A 19,013-nucleotide genomic window follows, 5' to 3' on the forward strand; every position below is an offset into this window, starting at 1 on the left:
GTCATCCGATCTTCCACTAGTAACTTTTCTTCCTACTTTTAAAACTGACTCATCTTAGCAATGACTGCCCACTCAGACCATCACTGGCCGCAGGGGTGTCCTCCTGCCTCAGTCAGTCTTTTGCTGAGTGGTTGTTACTACAGAGAGGAGTCCATCTTTAACATAGGAAAAAGAGTCAAAGCAGAGGATCGGATGAAATGAGGCAGGGAGTTGTTGGTGATCAAGGTTGGTGATTAAGAATTTTTATAAATTTTTTTATAGTGCCACCAGCAAAATGTGAAAAAAAAACATTCTTTATACACGTATAACTCCTTTAAAGGGGTACTCCGGTGCTTAGACATCTTATCCCCTATCCAAAGGATAGGGGATAAGATACCTGTTCGCGGGAGTCCCACCGCTGGGGACCCCCGTGATCTTGCATGCGGCACCCCATTTGTAATCAGTCCCCGGAGCGTGTTCGCTCCGGGACTGATTACCGGCGACCACAGGGCAGGCGTTTTGTGAAGTCACGCCCCCATGTGATGTCACGCTCCGCCCCTCAATGCAAGCCTACGGGAGGGGGCGTGCCAGCTATCACGCCCCCTCCCGTAGGCTTGCATTGAGGGGCGGAGCGTGACGTCACACAGGGCGGAGGCGTGACGTCACATGCCGTCGGCCCTGTGATCGCCGATAATCAGCTACCACGCTCCGGGCACTGATTACAAACGGGGTGCCGCGTGCAAGATCACGGGGGTCCCCAGCGGCGGGACTCCTGCGATCAGGCATCTTATCCCCTATCCTTTGGATAGGGAATAAGATGTCTAAGCACAGGAGTACCCCTTTAAGGAATGTCCTATAAGGTAGGATTGGAATATTAAAACAATAATACACATAAAAAATTGTTATTGTGGAGCATATAAATAGTTTTACAACAGGCATGCTGCGCAACTCTCTAGAAGTGATTCTCACCTACTATATTTTCAGTGCTATGTTGAATAATACAGCATTTTATTTTTTTATGAAGTGCTATGCAAATGAAAAAAAGAGACCATCATATTTACTAAACCAAAATGGCTTCATGATAATCATTATAATTTTTTGTTCCAATGGAGGGAAATATGTTGGATTTTTTTCATTCTTCCCCTCTGGTCTACTGATCTGTGATTTGCTACTTTTTCATCTGTTTTCTTGTGGAAGCTGGGCAAGCGGGTTGTCGTACAGTAGGTGGGTCTCTTAAAGTATCTGAGCTGTGGTTTTAGCACTGAAAAAAAAAAAAGACATCATTTTTTATTTATCTTATGCAGATGGTACTGGCTCATCAGGATACTATAGGATTATGATATGTCTCTCAAACTGTAAAATAACAATAGGCTCCTAATACATACATACATATTCTTACTGGACCTAACTGGATTATCAAAATGCATTAGTAGAATTGAAATGCTACATCACTGTACATACAGTATTTTAACACCTTCAAACTAAAACAAGTTCAGCAATGAGCGTATTACAGACACTTTATTATTCTCTTCTTTTACAGCATTCACTATATGTTATACATACTATTACATTTATTGTACAATTATGTGGATATCTAAAGTGCATGTGATTTATGTTATATGAATTTTACTTAATACATTTGACTAATAATAAATTTTTTATCTGGGGGGATAAAACATTTTTAATAAAGAGGGGCAAACCAAACCTATCAAACTTGCGTTCAGTTTGACCTTTGCTAACAGAAAAGAGAAAGGATTACAAGGCCTCAGGTAGCCATGAGGCCTTGCACACAGATCTTCCAGCCAATCAGGAGGCAGGGTAAGGGTAATCACATAGCTTCACATAGCTTTAGAGATTTTAGAGAAATCAGGTGTAAGGTGAAGATCTCTGTGAGGGACAATAATCAGTGAACAACACATGGTAGTAGGTCTACTCATAAATAATACTTGTAGTAAAGCAACGGAGAGCATTCTGCATCTGTTCTGTGCAAAATCTCTTTTAATTAAAGGTTAGAGGTTACAAGTTTTTTGTGGTGTACTTATTCTCATGAAAAAGCAATGCACAGAGGGTTTTGCACATTTTCTAGGACACCAATCTTGTTGCTATGCCCCCTAAAATGGGATAATTTTTGAAACACTTGAAAAAAGCCATTGCTTCTTCTGATACCTTTGTGTGAGTATAAACACCAGCAGGCATCTACCACCAAAAAGGGAAAATTATTGGACTTCTTTATTTTTTAAAAGCATAAAAAACCTATCTATTACCAATGGGTATCATCTATTTTACCTATAGCCAAATATGTTGCCGTAACTTTGACATTAAAGGGGTATTCCACCCCTAGACATTTTATCCCCTATCCAAAGGATAGGGGATAAGATGTCAGATCGCCGCTGTCCCGCTGCTGGGGACCCCTGGGATCCCCGCTGCGGCACCGCGCTATCATTACAGCACAGAGCGAGTTCGCTCTGTGCGTAATGACGGGCGATACGGGGGACGGAGCAGCGTGACGTCATGGCTCCGCCCCTCGTGACATCACGGCCCGTCCCCTTAATGCAAGTCTATGGGAGGGGGCGTGGTCACCACCACGCCCCCTCCCAGAGACTTGTATTGAAAGGGGCGGGCTGTGACATCACGAGGGGCGGAGCCATGACATAACGATGCTCCGGCCCCTGTACTGCCCATCATTACGTGCAGAGCGAACTCGCTCTGTGCTGTAATGATAGCGCGGTGCCGCAGCGGGGATCCCAGGGGTCCCCAGCAACGGCACCGCGGCGATCTGACATATTATCCCCTATCCTTTGGATAGGGGATAAAATGTCTAGGGGCGGAATACCCCTTTAACTTTGAAATAAAACTACTCAAAAATACTTGAATACATTCCTAAGTGACCTAAAATATACAATAATTGAGTATTTAGGTCAAAAAGTTGTATATCATTCATAAGCTGTATTCAATACACCTTGCTTACGTTTTTTTTTCATGGTATTTCATATTAACCTTTTACCAACATTGTTATGTTTTCACTATTGTACAATCAACAATTGACATGTTAATATTGCAGTTTAAAAAAATAAAATAAAAAGATATTTTAAAACAAAAACTAGGTGACCTAAAAATGTTTTAAAGGGCTTCTAGGGCTCTTAGATGAGTTTTAGAGCTAGAAACATTTTCTGCAGAAGTGAACCAACTAAACTGAACTTTTAAAAAGTTTGTTAAGCTCTAGTTTTTATATGTAGCTGGGGATGATATTAAATTAAAAACAAAGTTTTACTCACCTCCCCTGATCCCCTACAGCTGCCAGTGACTGGCAGAGTGGGAGCAGATTCTGTGGGTATAACACCTCACAGGAACCAGGAAAAAGTAGTGACAAGCGGTGACCAGAAGCAGTAAAAACAGCAGCTGGTGAGGTGAATATCACTTCTTTTAATTTTATATCATCGTGAGCCATGTATCATTTTTTTAATTCCCAGACAACCCTTTTAACTGTACTGTTTAAGTGTACCTGTAATTGTGCATCTCATCTTTAAATTAGTAATGTAGAAAGAAAGAAAGACCGCGTACAGCACCTTGTGTATTACCCAATGGTACGGTGGCTATAAAGTAGTCAAGAAATCAAGCCCCTTTTAGGTGGCTGCTCACCATGAAGCAGAAAAAATTGCGCATATCACCTCAATGCTGCGGTATACTAATGTAGCTTGCTGCTCAGCCGGAAGGGCCTTCAGGGGTCAGCGGGAGCTGTCCTGTAGTAGTATGCAGAGTATGTGGGGAAAAGGACCATCGATTCCAGTCACAGAATATCTTGTCAAAGATCCACGTATGGATCACTTTTATTGTACTTTAAATATCTATTTAATTTAGTTGTACTTTAAATATCTATAATCCAAAGTAAAAAGGAATATGAATGTCTGGCACCACTAGTTGGGGAGACCGCAATAGATGGGTGTCAATATGGCAGTCAAGGAATGTACCGAAAAATTTACATGCTGTGATTCTCCAAATGGTGGTGCAGTAATCCAATAAGTAGTAGTGAATAAATACTGTACGAAGAAGTAGGACGTAAAACGCACTCACCACTTTCTTGATAGGATGAATCAATTCTTTATTGCAGTGTGTAGTTCACAAAATCATCAGGTACAAACGTGCACAGGGAGCTGTTGATGGACACAGGCAGGGGGCGTGCAGGGGGTGGCAACTAGTTTCGCGCACGTAGGTGCTTCCTCTGGATCGCACTCTAGTTGCCGCCCCCTGCACGCCCCCGGCCTGTGTCCATCTACAGCTCCCTGTGCACGTTTGTACCTGATGAGTTTCTACACGCTGCAATAAAGAATTGATTCATCCTTTAAGTATCTATACCTGGTAATCACCAGGTATATATACCACAAGACAACTAGTTTCACGTCGGAAATGACGCTTCTTCTGGTCGGTACTACCGACCAGAAGAAGCGTCATTTCCAACGTGAAACTAGTTGTCTTGTGGTACGCCCACCGCACCTGAGAGCTTCGGCTCTTGCTCCCCACACACCCAGCTACCTGCATGCCGCTTGCTGTATGGACACTGAATATTAAAGCTTCGCTTGGCAAAAAACCAAACGTGGTGAGTGCAGCTTCATTCATTTCTATATTCTGCCGTTTATATTTAAAGTACTATTTATCTATTTATTTATTTAATCGTTGCAGTACATCATACCCTTTCTCTGGATAATACTGTTGAATATCCATATGGACACACACTGGCACCCTTTGTGATTACCAGGTGTAGATATTTACCACATACCAACACTATTTCAGGTGCCCCTGGTACTGACATCATGAATATAGGTGCCCTTAGTGCTGACTTTATATTACATATCACACCATTTATAGTATTGTCATTTTTCCCTTTATAATTGCCGTAACTATGCTTTCCCCTGGTGACACCATTGTATATATTTTTCCCATCTACATCTTCCTTCCATAATCCAATCATCACTCTTTAATCCTTACCACCTTGCTGCGTTTTTTGAAGCACTGCAGGTCCATTGCCTGATGCCCAAGCTCTCATTTCACTGCTCTGATAGTCTGTACGTACTTTCCGCCCTCCTATTAGCCGCAGCTCCTAGCTATGCTTCCGTATCAACCCCAGCTTCATAGTGGGATGCGTTCTGGCGATCTACAGCGCTGCAGAAGCGCATGAAACGGAATAGAATTCCAGCGATCCTTGTTGTCTATGACTTGAATATACATCCTCTACTGTTTTTGAACATCTTATATTGATTTTGCATGTGTTCAATCATTCCCATTGTATTGTATACCGTTGTATGTTGTGTCTGACATGACATTTGGGCCACTCCTACACCCTGTTTGGCGCCAGGTCACACTGTATATGTTGTTAATCACTGCATTGTCATGCTGATTTGAGGAAAAGGGGGTTACCCTCATCTATTTTATTTATTTTATTTGTATTTTATTACAAATGTCTTTTTCCCAGATATTCTGCATCTTTAAATTGGGGTTGTAGAAAGCACCTATGCAACATCTACAGTTTTGTATACAAGCCCTAAAAATAAGAAATGGAACCGTGCACAGAAGCCAATGGGTGTCCTGCATATAAAGATGAGACTGAAGACAACTATTATAGGTACACCTTAAGACTTTTTTGTCCCACTAAATGACATTTCTTTCTGACAACCATTTTTTTTACTGTAAAGTATTGAAGAATATGTATTCCAATACTAAGGGCTGGAACAGGGGTAAGAAAATTTAAATGTAACCTGTACTCTCCCCTGTGTTCCCATTGGAAATGCTGCATTGACATCACATACATAGTTCACCTGATGCTGCAGCCAATCATTGGCCTCAGTGGTCATGTGATAGACAAGCAGAAAGAGGTCACCAAGGTAAGTGATTGGCTGCAGCATCACATGAACAATGTGCAGCACTTTGGCGAGGACAGTGGCACTTGAGTGGGTAAGTAAAATTTGTGGTTTTGTTTTACAAGAAACAGGAAGCTTTGTAAGAATTGTTTATGTTTGCATCCATTTCAAAGCAGAAGCTTCCTTTTTTAGGTGTTAAATTCAAGTATAAGTTATATTACAGAAAAAAGGATGTCAAACATTGTGCAAATCATGTAACATCCTGTTAGTATATGTCACCAAAGATATATAACCCTACATATAAAGTAGGTAAGGGTACGTATTTAAACCTCTAACGCCAAAAAGAGAACCGTACCACAGCAACAAGAAAGTAATAAGATTTAAAAGATAAACTTTATTAATGCAACATAATGAAGAAAATAAAAATAAAATTAAGAAGTAGTAACAATAAACAAGCACCAGTAAACATACAAAGATATAGGGCAATGGTAGGACCCAAGTACATCAGAATATACAAGTATAAGAAAATGCCAGAATAGCTGGTAAGGTACAAGAATGATACCTCCCAGAAGTACACAATTACGGGTGCCAGACCATACCTACACCTGAACCCCAACGATCGTTTCGCTGTTATGCCGCTTCTTCAGGGGGCGTGAAGAAGTTAGTATAGAAGAATCCAAAATGCTGATAGAAACAAGTGAGTCCGGCACTGTGCTGACCAAATACCAGCTCCCACTGGGATATTAAATGCCAGTTCAATCACCTGAGAGACTTCACGGGGGTGCACTCCAAAAAAGATAAGCACTGGCAGAAAGTTCAAGAAATAAATGGATGCACTCACCAGGAATACTTGCTAGCAGGAATCTTTATTCACATGCAATAAAAAGTGTACAGCGGGTAGACATAGAGGAGCGGCCTCACAGCGACAGACCGATCGGCAGCCCGAGGAAGTGCGATTGGAGCACAGGAAACAGTCTGTTGCTGTGAGGCCGCTCCTCTGCGTCTACCCGCTGTACACTTTTTATTGCATATGAATAAAGATTCCTTTTAGCAAGTATTTCCGGTGAGTGCATCCATTTATTTCTTGAACTTTCTTCCTGTTAGTATAGACTTTGTACGAAAAAAAAATAATCTGTTAGGACAAAAAACAGACACTTCCTCTATAAAAACTGTCTATTATTGTTAAGGTTCTTTAAAATGAATGCTATGATTGGCTAAAGGTGACATAGGTGACATAATGATAAAATATAATATGTAATATGGCTCTATTGCAGATCGGTAGTATCCAGGATTACAGTATAGAATTACATGATAACAACCCTGGTTAACTTATCCACTTTTAATTTCCAGGTTGTACTTCCTGAGTGATTTTAGACACAGATTTTTTACCTACTGAACTAAATTCAATATTTGTATCCATTTTCTATCAGGCAGATTCCATATATGTAGCAAAAAATGTCATATAATTTTCTGACATGCAGCAAATTTCATGTTTTCCATTGTAGTTGCATGGCAAAAATTAAGAAGAAAAGCATTACTGATAGGATGGGCTACAGACTCTGCAATGAGGTTTTGTAAAATATACATCTTTTTTTTTTATATATCTTTTAACACAATTTTATTGTCATGTAAATGGAAACTTACTGGGTAACTTTAGCAGATATGGAGAATCAACAGTGCAGGGTGAATCATTAACTTTAAAACCGGACCCTATGGAAAAAATAAAGAAAAAGCTAGTTAAATACTCTTTTGGCTTCTAAACGGAATGAATTGTTTTACTGGAAACTTGTTATCCAGAACAATCAGCAAACCAGAAAATTGCTATTCTGCTAATTTTGTCTTGGGTATGACAGGCACCTCTGGTGGTCTCAGGTTCTCATTGCTGGCCTATAGAGAGGAACCATTAGGGCCTATTTACAAGGCGGAATTCTGCCTGAAATTAAAGCCCAAGAAAGTTCTATGGGAATTAGCACTCCCATTGACACTTCGGAAATCCCACTTGCGGAATAGTGGGATTTCCGAAGTGTCAACGTGAGTGCGGAATCCCATTGAAGTGTATTGGACTTTAATTTCAGGCGGAATTCCGCTGGCGGATTTCCCCAGGGAAAATTTTGCAGTGTGAATAGACCCTCACTCTCCAGAGTAACATCACTTTCATGTAGTCTTTAATGCTGAGAACGTGTATGCGCTCTGGAACTTCTGAAAATCCAGGCTGAAGAGATACAATATGTAAATGAAATGTTCATATGCGCAGCCTACTGCAATTGCTTGGCATAATAAAAAAAGAGAGTAAGGCTTTGTTCAGACCACTATTGTGGCTTCTGCTCACAGTAGGAGCTACAACACTTTGCCAGATCTGTCCTATAGTTGGTGTCCCAACGGACCTACAGTATTGGGGTCCATCAGGTTCCATCATTTTGACAAAACAATAGTGCTGTATGTTGAGCCTATTCTTTCTTATCGGCTGAGACTGCTGGTGGAGGCTCTTCTGAAAGTACTGTGAACAGAGCCTTAGGCATTTTAACCAGAATCGTATAAATAGAATTACATACATGATTTAAGTGAGTTGGCTTGCAGCACGGTTTTATGCTATAAATTAATAAAGCAATATGTTAGATATCATCCAGATTATTGGCACAGCTCAAAAATGTATCTGTATAATTACAGTACCTCATGCCCTAGAACATCTACTTACCAAGCTAACTGATACAGACCAGTACATCATAGGTGCTGCTGTAGGAAAACAAAGCTACCGTCTCATCATCAGACGGTAGGTGCCCATTGGAGATTTCTTCATTGGCTGCACATAGATTTCACATACAATATCCTTAATGTGATAAGAAAATACTACATGTGCAGTGTTCAACAGTTTCAGTGTGACCCTATCCTAACACTGTTGGAGACTCTTAATATGCTATACTTGGCATTAAAGATTAAGCTACATCATCCTTTCTTTTTATATAAATCTCTTTGTATAAATCTATATTGCACCTCATACTTTGATGGGAATGAAAGGGGCATTTACTGTAAATATCATTGACACAGGTCAGGAGAACACACCAACACTTGTCTTTTATGTTGCCTTCCGATGAAAGGCACATAGGTTTGGCAGTCTCATAAACAAGCAAAAGTCTCTTTACAACAACACGGATGCACAAATATGTTCTTAATTTGTGTTTCCCAATGCAGGTAATGGGTACTCTAAATAAAAGGCTAGGTACAGCTCTAAACCAGCCTTAGGTAAGAGGCTCCACTCCTCCCACCTCACATTACTGTAGAAGTCAATAAGGTTTGCTTAGAGCCTTAGTATACCTGGTGTTGGACTATGTGTTGTTTCTGCCAGACACTTTATCTGAAGTAGATGTTTCTGTATCCCTAATGATCTGAATGTCTTGAATATACTGTTTGGTTTTAAAATGCATTTTATTTAATGTAAACAACATGTAAAAATAGAACAATCATAATCTAAGGATAGCGGAACAATAGAATAATGGACAATTAAATAGGAGCATATATGCACATGTGATGGAACGACCCCGTCATATGGACTTTTTGGAATTTAGTGCATAAGAAAATGAATCTTATCTGTACACTGAATATTTCCTTTCAGGGGAACCAATTCTACTACATGTGTTTCCAAGCTTTATACCACCTAACTTTCTGATTCTAACAAGGAGTTCTATTACCTAGAGTTAACCCCTTAAGGACCGGGCGTTTTTCGGTTTTTGCTCTTTCGCTTTTTCCTCCTTACCTTTACAAAATCATAACTCTTAAAATTTTGCACCTAAAAATCTCTATTGTGGCTAATTTTTTGCGCCACCAATTCTAATTTGTAACGATATATGTCATTTTACCCAAAAATCTACGGCGAAACGGGAAAAAAAATCATTGTGCGACAAAATTGAAAAAATACAGCCATTTTACAACTTTTGGGGGCTTCCGTTTCTACGTAGTACATTTTTCGGTAAAAATGACACCTTATTTTTATTCTCTAGGTCCATACGGTTAAAATGATACCCTACTTGTATAGGTTTGATTTTGTATTACTTCAGAAAAAATCATAACTACATGCATTGTCATCTTCTGACCCCTATAACTTTTTTATTTTCCGTGTTCAGGGCGCTATGAGGGTTCATTTTTTGCACAGTGATCTGAAGTTTTTGTCGGTACAATTTTTTCATTGATCTGACTTTTTGATCGCTTTTTATTCATCTTTTCATCATATAAAAAGTGACCAAAAATATGCTTTTGGAATTTGGAATTTTTTTGCACGTATGCCATTGACCGTGCGGTTTAATTAGTGGTATATTTTTTAAATCGGACATTTCCGCACACGGCAATAGCACATATGTTTATTTTTGTTTTTATTTACACTTTTTTTTTTTTTTTTTGGGAAATGCCAGGTGATTCAAACTTTTATTAGGGAAAGGGATAATTCAAAGGGTTAATGATTTTTTTACACTTTTATTTTGCAATATTATAGCCCCCATAGGGGGCTATAACATTGCATTTACAGATCTTTAACAATGTTCAATGCATCTCCATAGGTATGCATTGATCAGGGTTTTCGGCGATTGATTGCTCAAGCCTGGATCTCAGGCTTGAAGCATTCAATCGGCGATCGGACTGCAGGAAGGTAGGTAAGAGACCTTCCTCCTGTAGTAAAGCTGTTCGGGATGCCGCGATTTCACTGCGGCAATCCCGAACAGCTCCCTGAGCTAACCAGCACTTTTTACTTTCACTTTTAGCCGCGTGGCTCAGCTTTGAGCGCGCAGCTAAAGGGTTAATAGTGTTAATCAGTGCCGCGCGCCATTAGAGGCGGGTCCCGGCTTCACTATGACGCCGGGCCCGCCGTGATATGATGTGGGGTCACTGTGGGACCACGTGTTATATCACGGGAGCGGGACCAAGGATGTACTCATACGTCCTTGGTCCTTAAGGGGTTAAATCTGCACCTACCATAAGCGTATGAATATCCAAAGTTAACCACATATTTGTAGATTGAATGGCAGGAATATTCTGAAGTATATGCTGTATGTCATATATTACTGCTGGTTCCCTGGTGCTTGATTTAAAAATGTATATTACTAGGGATGAGCAAATCGAATCTGATGAATCCGAATTCCTAACGAATTTAAGGAAAAATTGCTTCAATAAACTCCACTCCGTGCGGTCCATGCTCCAGGGCATCTAAAATGGCGGATTCACATGTGAGGACATGGGGCAATTAATCCTGGGAAGGCAGGAACAAGGGTAGGCGGGATGACCCTGAATCACATGCAGGATGCAGCCTATCAGCAGCTAGCCACCCCTGTGATGTCACAGCTCTATATAATCGAGCCATCTTTGGGCCAGTCACTTCAGCCTTTTATTGCAGAGTGAGAGAGAGAGAGAGAGAGAGGGATAGAGAGCTCTGTGTGTTGCATAAAAAAGCATCAATTCACCTCCCAGTCACATCAGCATTCTGTTGGAAAGAGGGAGGGACAGGAAGCAGTGTGTGTGTTGCATAGAAAAGCGTTTTTACAACAGCGATTTACCTCCCAGTAACTACAGCGTTCTATTACAGAGAGGCACAGAGAGCGCTGCGTTGCACAGAAAAGCTTTTTTACAGCAGCGATTCACCTCAAGCCCAAATCTAGCCTAGAAGCACTGATAGGGAAGGGAGTGAAAAAATTACACTGTTTTAAGATTACTGGAGCGCATTGTCCTCCCCTCATAAGTGCATACCACATATGTACATCTAAGTGGTGTACTATTTTGTTCCAGTTAAAGTCTTAAGGGCCTAGATACTGTGAAAGACCAGCCAAAAGAGCACACCTGCTGGTGTTGTAGACAAATACTGTTTTAAGCATACTGGAGCGCATTGTTCTCAGAGTTCCCCTCACTCAGGTTTATGGAACGGACTGTTGCAGAAATTTCTACAACTTAAACTGCCCCCCCTTTTAAATCCACGCTTAAAAATCAACCCATATAATACTACCTCTTTGTTTATAGCACTTTTATCACATATATTAGTGTTTTTTTTGAAGTTTGTGTTTTTTGCACTTGTATGTTCTGTTATCAGGGCTGTAGCTCTGATGAGGCAATTGAGGAGATTGCCTCAGGTGCGCTGTTTCAAGGGGGCACAAGGGGGGTCCAGCACACATTACACTGAGGCATTGATTCCCAACCAGGGTGCCAGGACACTCTTGTGGCAAATATGGCACTAACATTTTTTATTTTTCTGCCCAGGCCTGGGCACCTGTGAGTGACAGGTGTGCAGGCCAGGCGGGAGGGAAGTCTGTATGCAGTGACGGGACGGGCGATGCTACAGCTCCAATCCTCGTGTATCCTCTCCTGTGGAGCAGTTCTCTTCTCTCTCAAGGACTCTGGATTCTCCCTGGTCCCTCAGCAGAATGATGTGGATGGAGGGACGGAGCAGGGGCAGCACTGAAAGAGGCCTACTCAGCTTCAGGTAGTGCACCCCCACCCTTGTTTCACTCCTCTACACTTCTCCTCTGTCACCCCTTGTAACCTCTCTGTAACCCCTGGACACCCCTCTGTTATCCCGTACATCCTTCTGTCACCCCTCTAAACCCCTCTGTCACCCCTGTATACCCCACGGTTACCCCCTCTGTCACCCATGTACACCCATCTACACCCTTGTCTCCCATGTACACCCCTCTGTCACTGTGTGGGATAGTGCAGGGGGCACTGTGTGTGCTTGGGGGGGGGGGGCTGGAGGCATTTGAGTGAGGCTGGAAACATTGGGGGAGATTTATCAAAACCTGTGCAAAGGAAAAGTTGCCCAGTTGTCCATAGCAACCAATCAAATGTCTTATCTAATTTTGCAAAGGCCTTGTTAAAAATGAAAGAAGCAAGCTGATTGGTTGCTATGGGCAACTGGGCAACTTTTCCTCTGCACAGGTTTTGATAAAACTCCCCCCTTGTGCGTTGTGGGAAGACTGGTGGCATTGAGGAGGCTGGAGTGATTTGAAAGGAAAAGGGCAGGATAATGCTGGAAAAGTGCAGAGTCAAATACTAATATGTTTGTGTTGCAGGTTCTGCCCGAGAGTTTTTGCTGGAACAGATTATCATGATGTCCTGTGCCAGATGGGGGAAGAAAAAAATAAGAGTATGACTTAGTGTCCCGCTGATATATATTTTTTTCAAGTGGTGCCCCAAGCCAAAATGAGGGGGGGGGGGGGGGACAATTTTATGTTCTCACCTAAGGAGCAAAAGGAGCTAGCTACAGCTCTGTCTGTAATGCACATCACATAACAATGTTTAGCACTTATCTGACAATTTTCTGTTCTCACCTCAGGAGCAAAAAGAGCTAAAAGGAGCAAAAAGAGCGAGCTACAGCTCTGTCTTTGTTTATGAAAAGTGAGACTTGTAATTTTTTAAATAATATTTAATATAATTTTTATAAATAATTTCTATACATAAAAGCCAGGTAAGATGTCCAGAATGGAAGGTAACTCTTGTCACTACATTCTCATGGCATGAAAGACATTTCCAAAAGAATCTACATGTCATACTGAATAACAGTATTATTTCAGTAACCTAGCATACACCCTATGTGTTTTACAACAAGGCAAAGTGTTCTACATCCCTATTGAGGCTCTCTGTAGGACAAATAAATTTGGACAGAAACAATTTTTTTTGTGAAAATGCAGCAAATTAGCCGAATCAAATTTTTCTAAAATTCGCTCATCTCTACATATTACCAAATCTGTTGTGTACACAGGCATGTCCTTCCACATACCATTCCTAGATGTAGTTTTCATGACATAGATTAATTATTAATTTTTTATATTATTTTTTATTATGCATTTAATGCTTTGTATATTTTGTAAGTCTTTTTTGGAAGCTATAATATATTTTAAGAAAGCATTACAAATACAATCATGATAGACTATTCTAGATTTTTTGGTCAGGAGCCTCCACCAATCCAATTCCAATTCTGATTATATGTCAGTGAGTAAAGAACTTATGTTAAAAATTAAGGAGACCTGGGGGAGGAAAAGCTGTGCAGAGGAAAAGTGGACCAGTGGTGATTTTTATAGACTTTGTTCTTAGCTCCATGTAAATGGTCACTGTCACTTTAAAAAGAAAAAAAAAAACAATTTGATCGGTCAAAGTATAAGGAGGTTATTTATCAATAATGTTCTTAGGCTAGATCATTTTTGTGGTTTGTCTAGATGCGTTTTTTTTTAGCAGTGCTGCTCCAAGTTTATCATATTTTCGCAGTGACCATGATAAATTTCGCGCAGATCTGCACCAAGATAATTTTCTACCCTGCTTTCAGATCATGTCTATCCTGCTTCTAAGGCTAGGATTCACCTTGGTTTTTTTTTCCTGCGTTTTTTTCACAGAAAAAATTGCCAGAAAATACGCCAGAAAAACCGTCAGTGCAATGTCCTGCTTCTGACGTTTTTTCTGGTGTTTTTGCATTTGAGTGGAAATTGCATTTCTGGCCACTTGTTTTTTTCAAAATGTGTTGGGTACCAAAAAAAATAAAAATAAATAAAAGGATGCAGTACGTATGAGAAAAAATTTATTTTACAAAATTTACATTTTTATAACAAAATTTTAATTAATTGTTAAAGGGTAAAGCTCATTAAAACAAATTTTTGCTATTGCACTCCTTATGGTAAATAAAATATATGAAGTTTTCTATGTTTTATTTATGCTTAAAAAAGCTCAAGAGCACATTTCCCCCATCTTATACACAGACTTTGGACCGAAGCCCAAACACAGGAAGTGCAGCCTGAAGTGCTGAGGGGGTGTGTCCAGCCTCATCTAATCATAGCTCATCTCACACTTAACTGCCATATGCTGTTGGTTGGACACATCCTCCTCAGCACTCCAGGCTGCACTTCCTGTGTTTGGGCTTCGGGCCAAAGTCTGTGTCTGAGATGGGGGAAAATGTGCTCTTGAGCTTTTTTAAACACAAATAAAACATGGAAAACTTCATTTTTTTAAACAAAGTATATTAGAAATATCATCTTCTCCAAAGAACAAAGAAACGGAGCACTCACCTCCAATTTGCAGACACAGAAGCAACTTTTATTGAGACTCACAGATGACAGGACACATCAGGACATCAGCGGGAGGGCAGGTAGATGGAAGACACAAGCGGGGGGTATTCTCACATCACAGCGGGCGACAGCACTGTATCGCGCCTTACAAACACAAATTAACCCTTCACAAACACCTTAAAGTGTGAAACAAAAAGCTAAAAACACTTATAAACAATCTATTGCAGGAGAACTAGATAATATAAATTTTTTCAATTGATTCTGCTCGAGAGATGGACAGTACACATTAGAATTCATAATAGCGCTGCTAACTCATTTTTGTCATTGAGCCCTAGATGCCACCGGACCTCTAGGGCTCAATGACAAAAATGAGTTAGCAGCGCTATTATGAATTCTAATGTGTACTGTCCATCTCTCGAGCAGATTCAATTGAAAAATATATATTATCTAGTTCTCCTGCAATAGATTGTTTATAAGTGTTTTTAGCTTTTTGGTTCCCACTTTAAGGTGTTTGTGAAGGGTTAATTTTTCCTTGGTTTTATGTTTGAAACACGCCCTGTCCTGCTATAAAGACTTATCTGTTCCGGTGAGATCACACAAGGGGCCTAAGAAGCGCTAAGGCGCGATACAGTGCTGTCGCCCGCTGTGATGTGAGAATACCCCCTGCTTGTGTCTTCCATCTACCTGCCCTCCCGCTGATGTCCTGATGTGTCCTGTCATCTGTGAGTCTCAATAAAAGTTGCTTCTGTGTCTGCAAATTGGAGGTGAGTGCTCCGTGTCTTTGTTCTTTGGAGAAGATGTGATTTGATTCTACCACCACGTGCAGCACCACCGTATTTGAAACAGTTCACACTCACCAGACACGTTTTTCCAGGACCATTAGACTGTGCTTTCCTAGCAGTGAACAGCACCGCAGTGTGCATGGGATGTTTGCACTGAGCTGTGCCGGAGTTATCTATTTCTTTGCTTTGGAATTATATTAGAAATATGTTTTATTTACCATAAGGAGTGCAATAGCAAAAATTTGTTTTAATCAGAGTGCCCATTTAATAAAGTGTATGTTTCACTTTTTTTCTTTATTTTTTTTATTTCTTTTTATTTTTTACATTTTCTAGGCAGTACTACTACTCCCAGCATGGAACAGACTGTTCCATGATGGGAATAGTACCTGTACTAATAGACATATCGCCCTGGGTGTGACACACCTGACACCCGATGCGATTGTCCTATCTAGTGCAGAGATGCAGAGTTGCTCCATAAAGCGCTCGCATCTCTGCACTATACTCCGGCCAGTGATGTGACTAGAACATCACTCATTCATATTTTCCACCCAGAGTGGGGATTGGACGGATGGTTGCAGTCAACCACCTCTCTCAGCGGGAAATATGAATGAGTGATGTTCTATTCATATCACTGGCTGGCTGGAGTATAGTGCAGAGATGCGGAGCGCTTTATAGAGCTGCTCCGCATCTCTGCAATAGATAGGGTGATCACATTGAGCGTCAGGAGGGATATCCGCTATGATCCGTTCTTAACTGCAGATACTACTACTCTGCACATTCTGCTAAATGCTGGGAGCTGTAGTACCTGCATTAATAGACAGATCGCAGAAAGTGTAACTTCTGACACCTGTTGCGATCTGTCTATTAATGCAGATACTACAGCTCTAAGCATAGAGCAGAGTGTCCTCCATGTTAGGAGTAGTAGTACCTGCAGTTAAGGAAAGATCACAGCGGATGTCAGTGCTGACACTCACTGTGATCCTCCTGCATAATTTATAGATGCAGCCGGCCGCTCTTCTATGGTGCCCTGCACTGCCATATATATACACCTATTCATATTTCCCACAGAGTTGTGACTGGCTGGAACCATCTGGCCAATGACAGCTCTCTGTGGGAAATATGAATAGGTGTATATATAAGGCAGTACATGGAACCATAGAAGAGCGGCTGGCCACATCTATAAATTATACAGAAGGATCGTAACAGGCGATCTGTCAATTAGTACAAGTACTACTACTCCCATCATGGAACAGTGTGTTCCATGCTGGGAGTAGTACAGGGTGGGCCATTTATATGGATACACCTTAATAAAATGGGACTGGTTGGTGATATTAACTTCCTGTTTGTGGCACATTAGTATATGTGAGGGGGAAAAATTTTCAAGATGGGTGGTGACCATGGCGGCCATTTTGAAGTCGGGCATTTTTAATCCAACTTTTGTTTTTTCAATAGGAAGAGGGTCATGTGACACATGAAACTTATTGGGAATTTCACACGAAAAACAATGATGTGCTTGGTTTTAACGTAACTTTATTCTTTCATGAGTTATTTACAAGTTTCTGACCACTTATAAAATGTGTTCAATGTGCTGCCCATTGTGTTGGATTGTCAATGCAACCCTCTTCTCCCACTCTTCACACACTGATAGCAACACAGCAGGAGAAATGCTAGCACAGGCTTCCAGTATCCGTAGTTTCAGGTGCTGCACATCTCGTATCTTCACAGCATAGACAATTGCCTTAAGATGACCCCAAAGATAAAAGTCTAAGGGGGTCAGATCGGGAGACCTTGGGGGCCATTCAACTGGCCCACGACGACCAATCCACTTTCCAGGAAACTGTTCATCTAGGAATGCTCGGACCTGACACCCATAATGTGGTGGTGAACCATCTTGCTGGAAAAACTCAGGGAACGTGCCAGCTTCAGTGCATAAAGAGGGAAACACATCATCATGTAGAAATTTTGCATATCCAGTGGCCTTGAGGTTTCCATTGATGAAAAATGGCCCCACTATCTTTGTACCCCAGATACCACACCATGCCATAAATTTTTGTGTTACAACAGTCTTGGAGGGATCTATCCAATGTGGGTTAGTGTCAGAGCAATAGCGGTGGTTTTGTTTGTTAACTTCACCATTCACATAAAAGTTTGCCTCATCAATGATCAAAATCTTCTGCGTAAACTGAGGGTCCTGTTTCAATTTTTGTTTTGCCTATTCTGCAGCACCTGAAACTGCAGATACTGGAAGCCTGTGCTAGCATTTCTCCTGCGGTGTTGCTATCAGTGTGTGAAGAGTGGGAGAAGAGGTTGCATTGACAATCCAACACAATGGGCAGCACATTGAACACATTTTATAAGTGGTCAGAAACTTGTAAACAACTCATGAAAGAATAAATTTACGTTAAAACCAAGCACATCATTGTTTTTCTTGTGAAATTCCCAATAAGTTTGATGTGTCACATGACCCTCTTCCTATTGAAAAAAAAAAGTTGGATTCAAAATGGCCGACTTCAAAATGGCCGCCATGGTCACCACCCATCTTGAAAAGTTTTTCCCCTCACATATATCAATGTGCCACAAACAGGAAGTTAATATCATCAACCATTCCCATTTTATTAAGGTGTATCCATATAAATGGCCCACCCTGTAGTCCTACCTAAAAAAAAATGTAAAAAAATAACGGAAAAAAAGGGAAAACAAACAAACACACACACACACACACACACACTACATTTTTATTATTGTCTGCTACATTTTTAGTGATTTGCCCGCACACATAAATTGATCCCTGTTTAAAAATGCATACATTTTTTTCATTAAATACAATTTTTTCCATCATTACTGTATTTTTTTTTAATTTTATGGTACCCTACGAAACTGTATTAAAAACTTTTTTAATCGCTTTTTTGGATCGCTAAAAAAGTCCAAAAAATTATTTAAAACGCCTGCAAAAACGCCAAAGAAGTAGTGATTTTTTTTAAACCTGGTCGGGAGGTTGTCTAGATTTGCAAGGTTTTTTGTACCATTTACGGAAAAATTAAAAACACGCATATAATAAATTCGTGACCACTGCATCTAGCAACACCAAAAGGTTAAAATGACGGAATTTTGAACTTGTAAAAACAAAATATGCAAATCAAAACGCAATTAGCTCTAAATTAACCCCTTAAGGACCAGGCCATTTTACACCTTAGGACCAGAGCGTTTTTTGCACATCTGACCACTGTCACTTTAAACATGAATAACTCTGGAATGCTTTTAGTTATCAATCTGATTCCAAGATTGTTTTTAAAGTGACATATTCTACTTTAACATAGTGGTAAAATTTTGTGGTAACTTGCATCCTTTCTTGGTGAAAAATCCCAAAATTTTATGAA

The 19,013-nt window shown here is 40.5% G+C and overlaps 1 protein-coding gene across 7 annotated transcripts in view; it reads right to left on the reverse strand.

The window, feature by feature from the left end:
• Nucleotides 1-706: 706 nt before the first annotated feature.
• Nucleotides 707-19,013, reverse strand: part of PDE1C (phosphodiesterase 1C) — a 983,820-nt gene continuing 965,513 nt past the window's right edge. For 2 of the 7 annotated variants that reach the window (XM_056520396.1, XM_056520395.1), the window contains exons 17-18: nucleotides 7,476-7,541; nucleotides 707-1,240 (exon numbers count right to left, since the gene is read on the reverse strand). In XM_056520396.1, coding sequence (XP_056376371.1) covers nucleotides 1,068-1,240; nucleotides 7,476-7,541 — 239 coding nt within the window. In that variant the 3' untranslated portion in view covers nucleotides 707-1,067. The remainder of the gene's footprint in view (nucleotides 1,241-7,475; nucleotides 7,542-19,013) is intronic. The other 5 variants (XM_056520397.1, XM_056520399.1, XM_056520401.1 and 2 more) reach the window with 5 other exon arrangements.

This window comes from Hyla sarda, chromosome 5 (genome assembly GCF_029499605.1).
Source record: "Hyla sarda isolate aHylSar1 chromosome 5, aHylSar1.hap1, whole genome shotgun sequence".
Lineage (NCBI taxonomy): Eukaryota > Metazoa > Chordata > Amphibia > Anura > Hylidae > Hyla > Hyla sarda.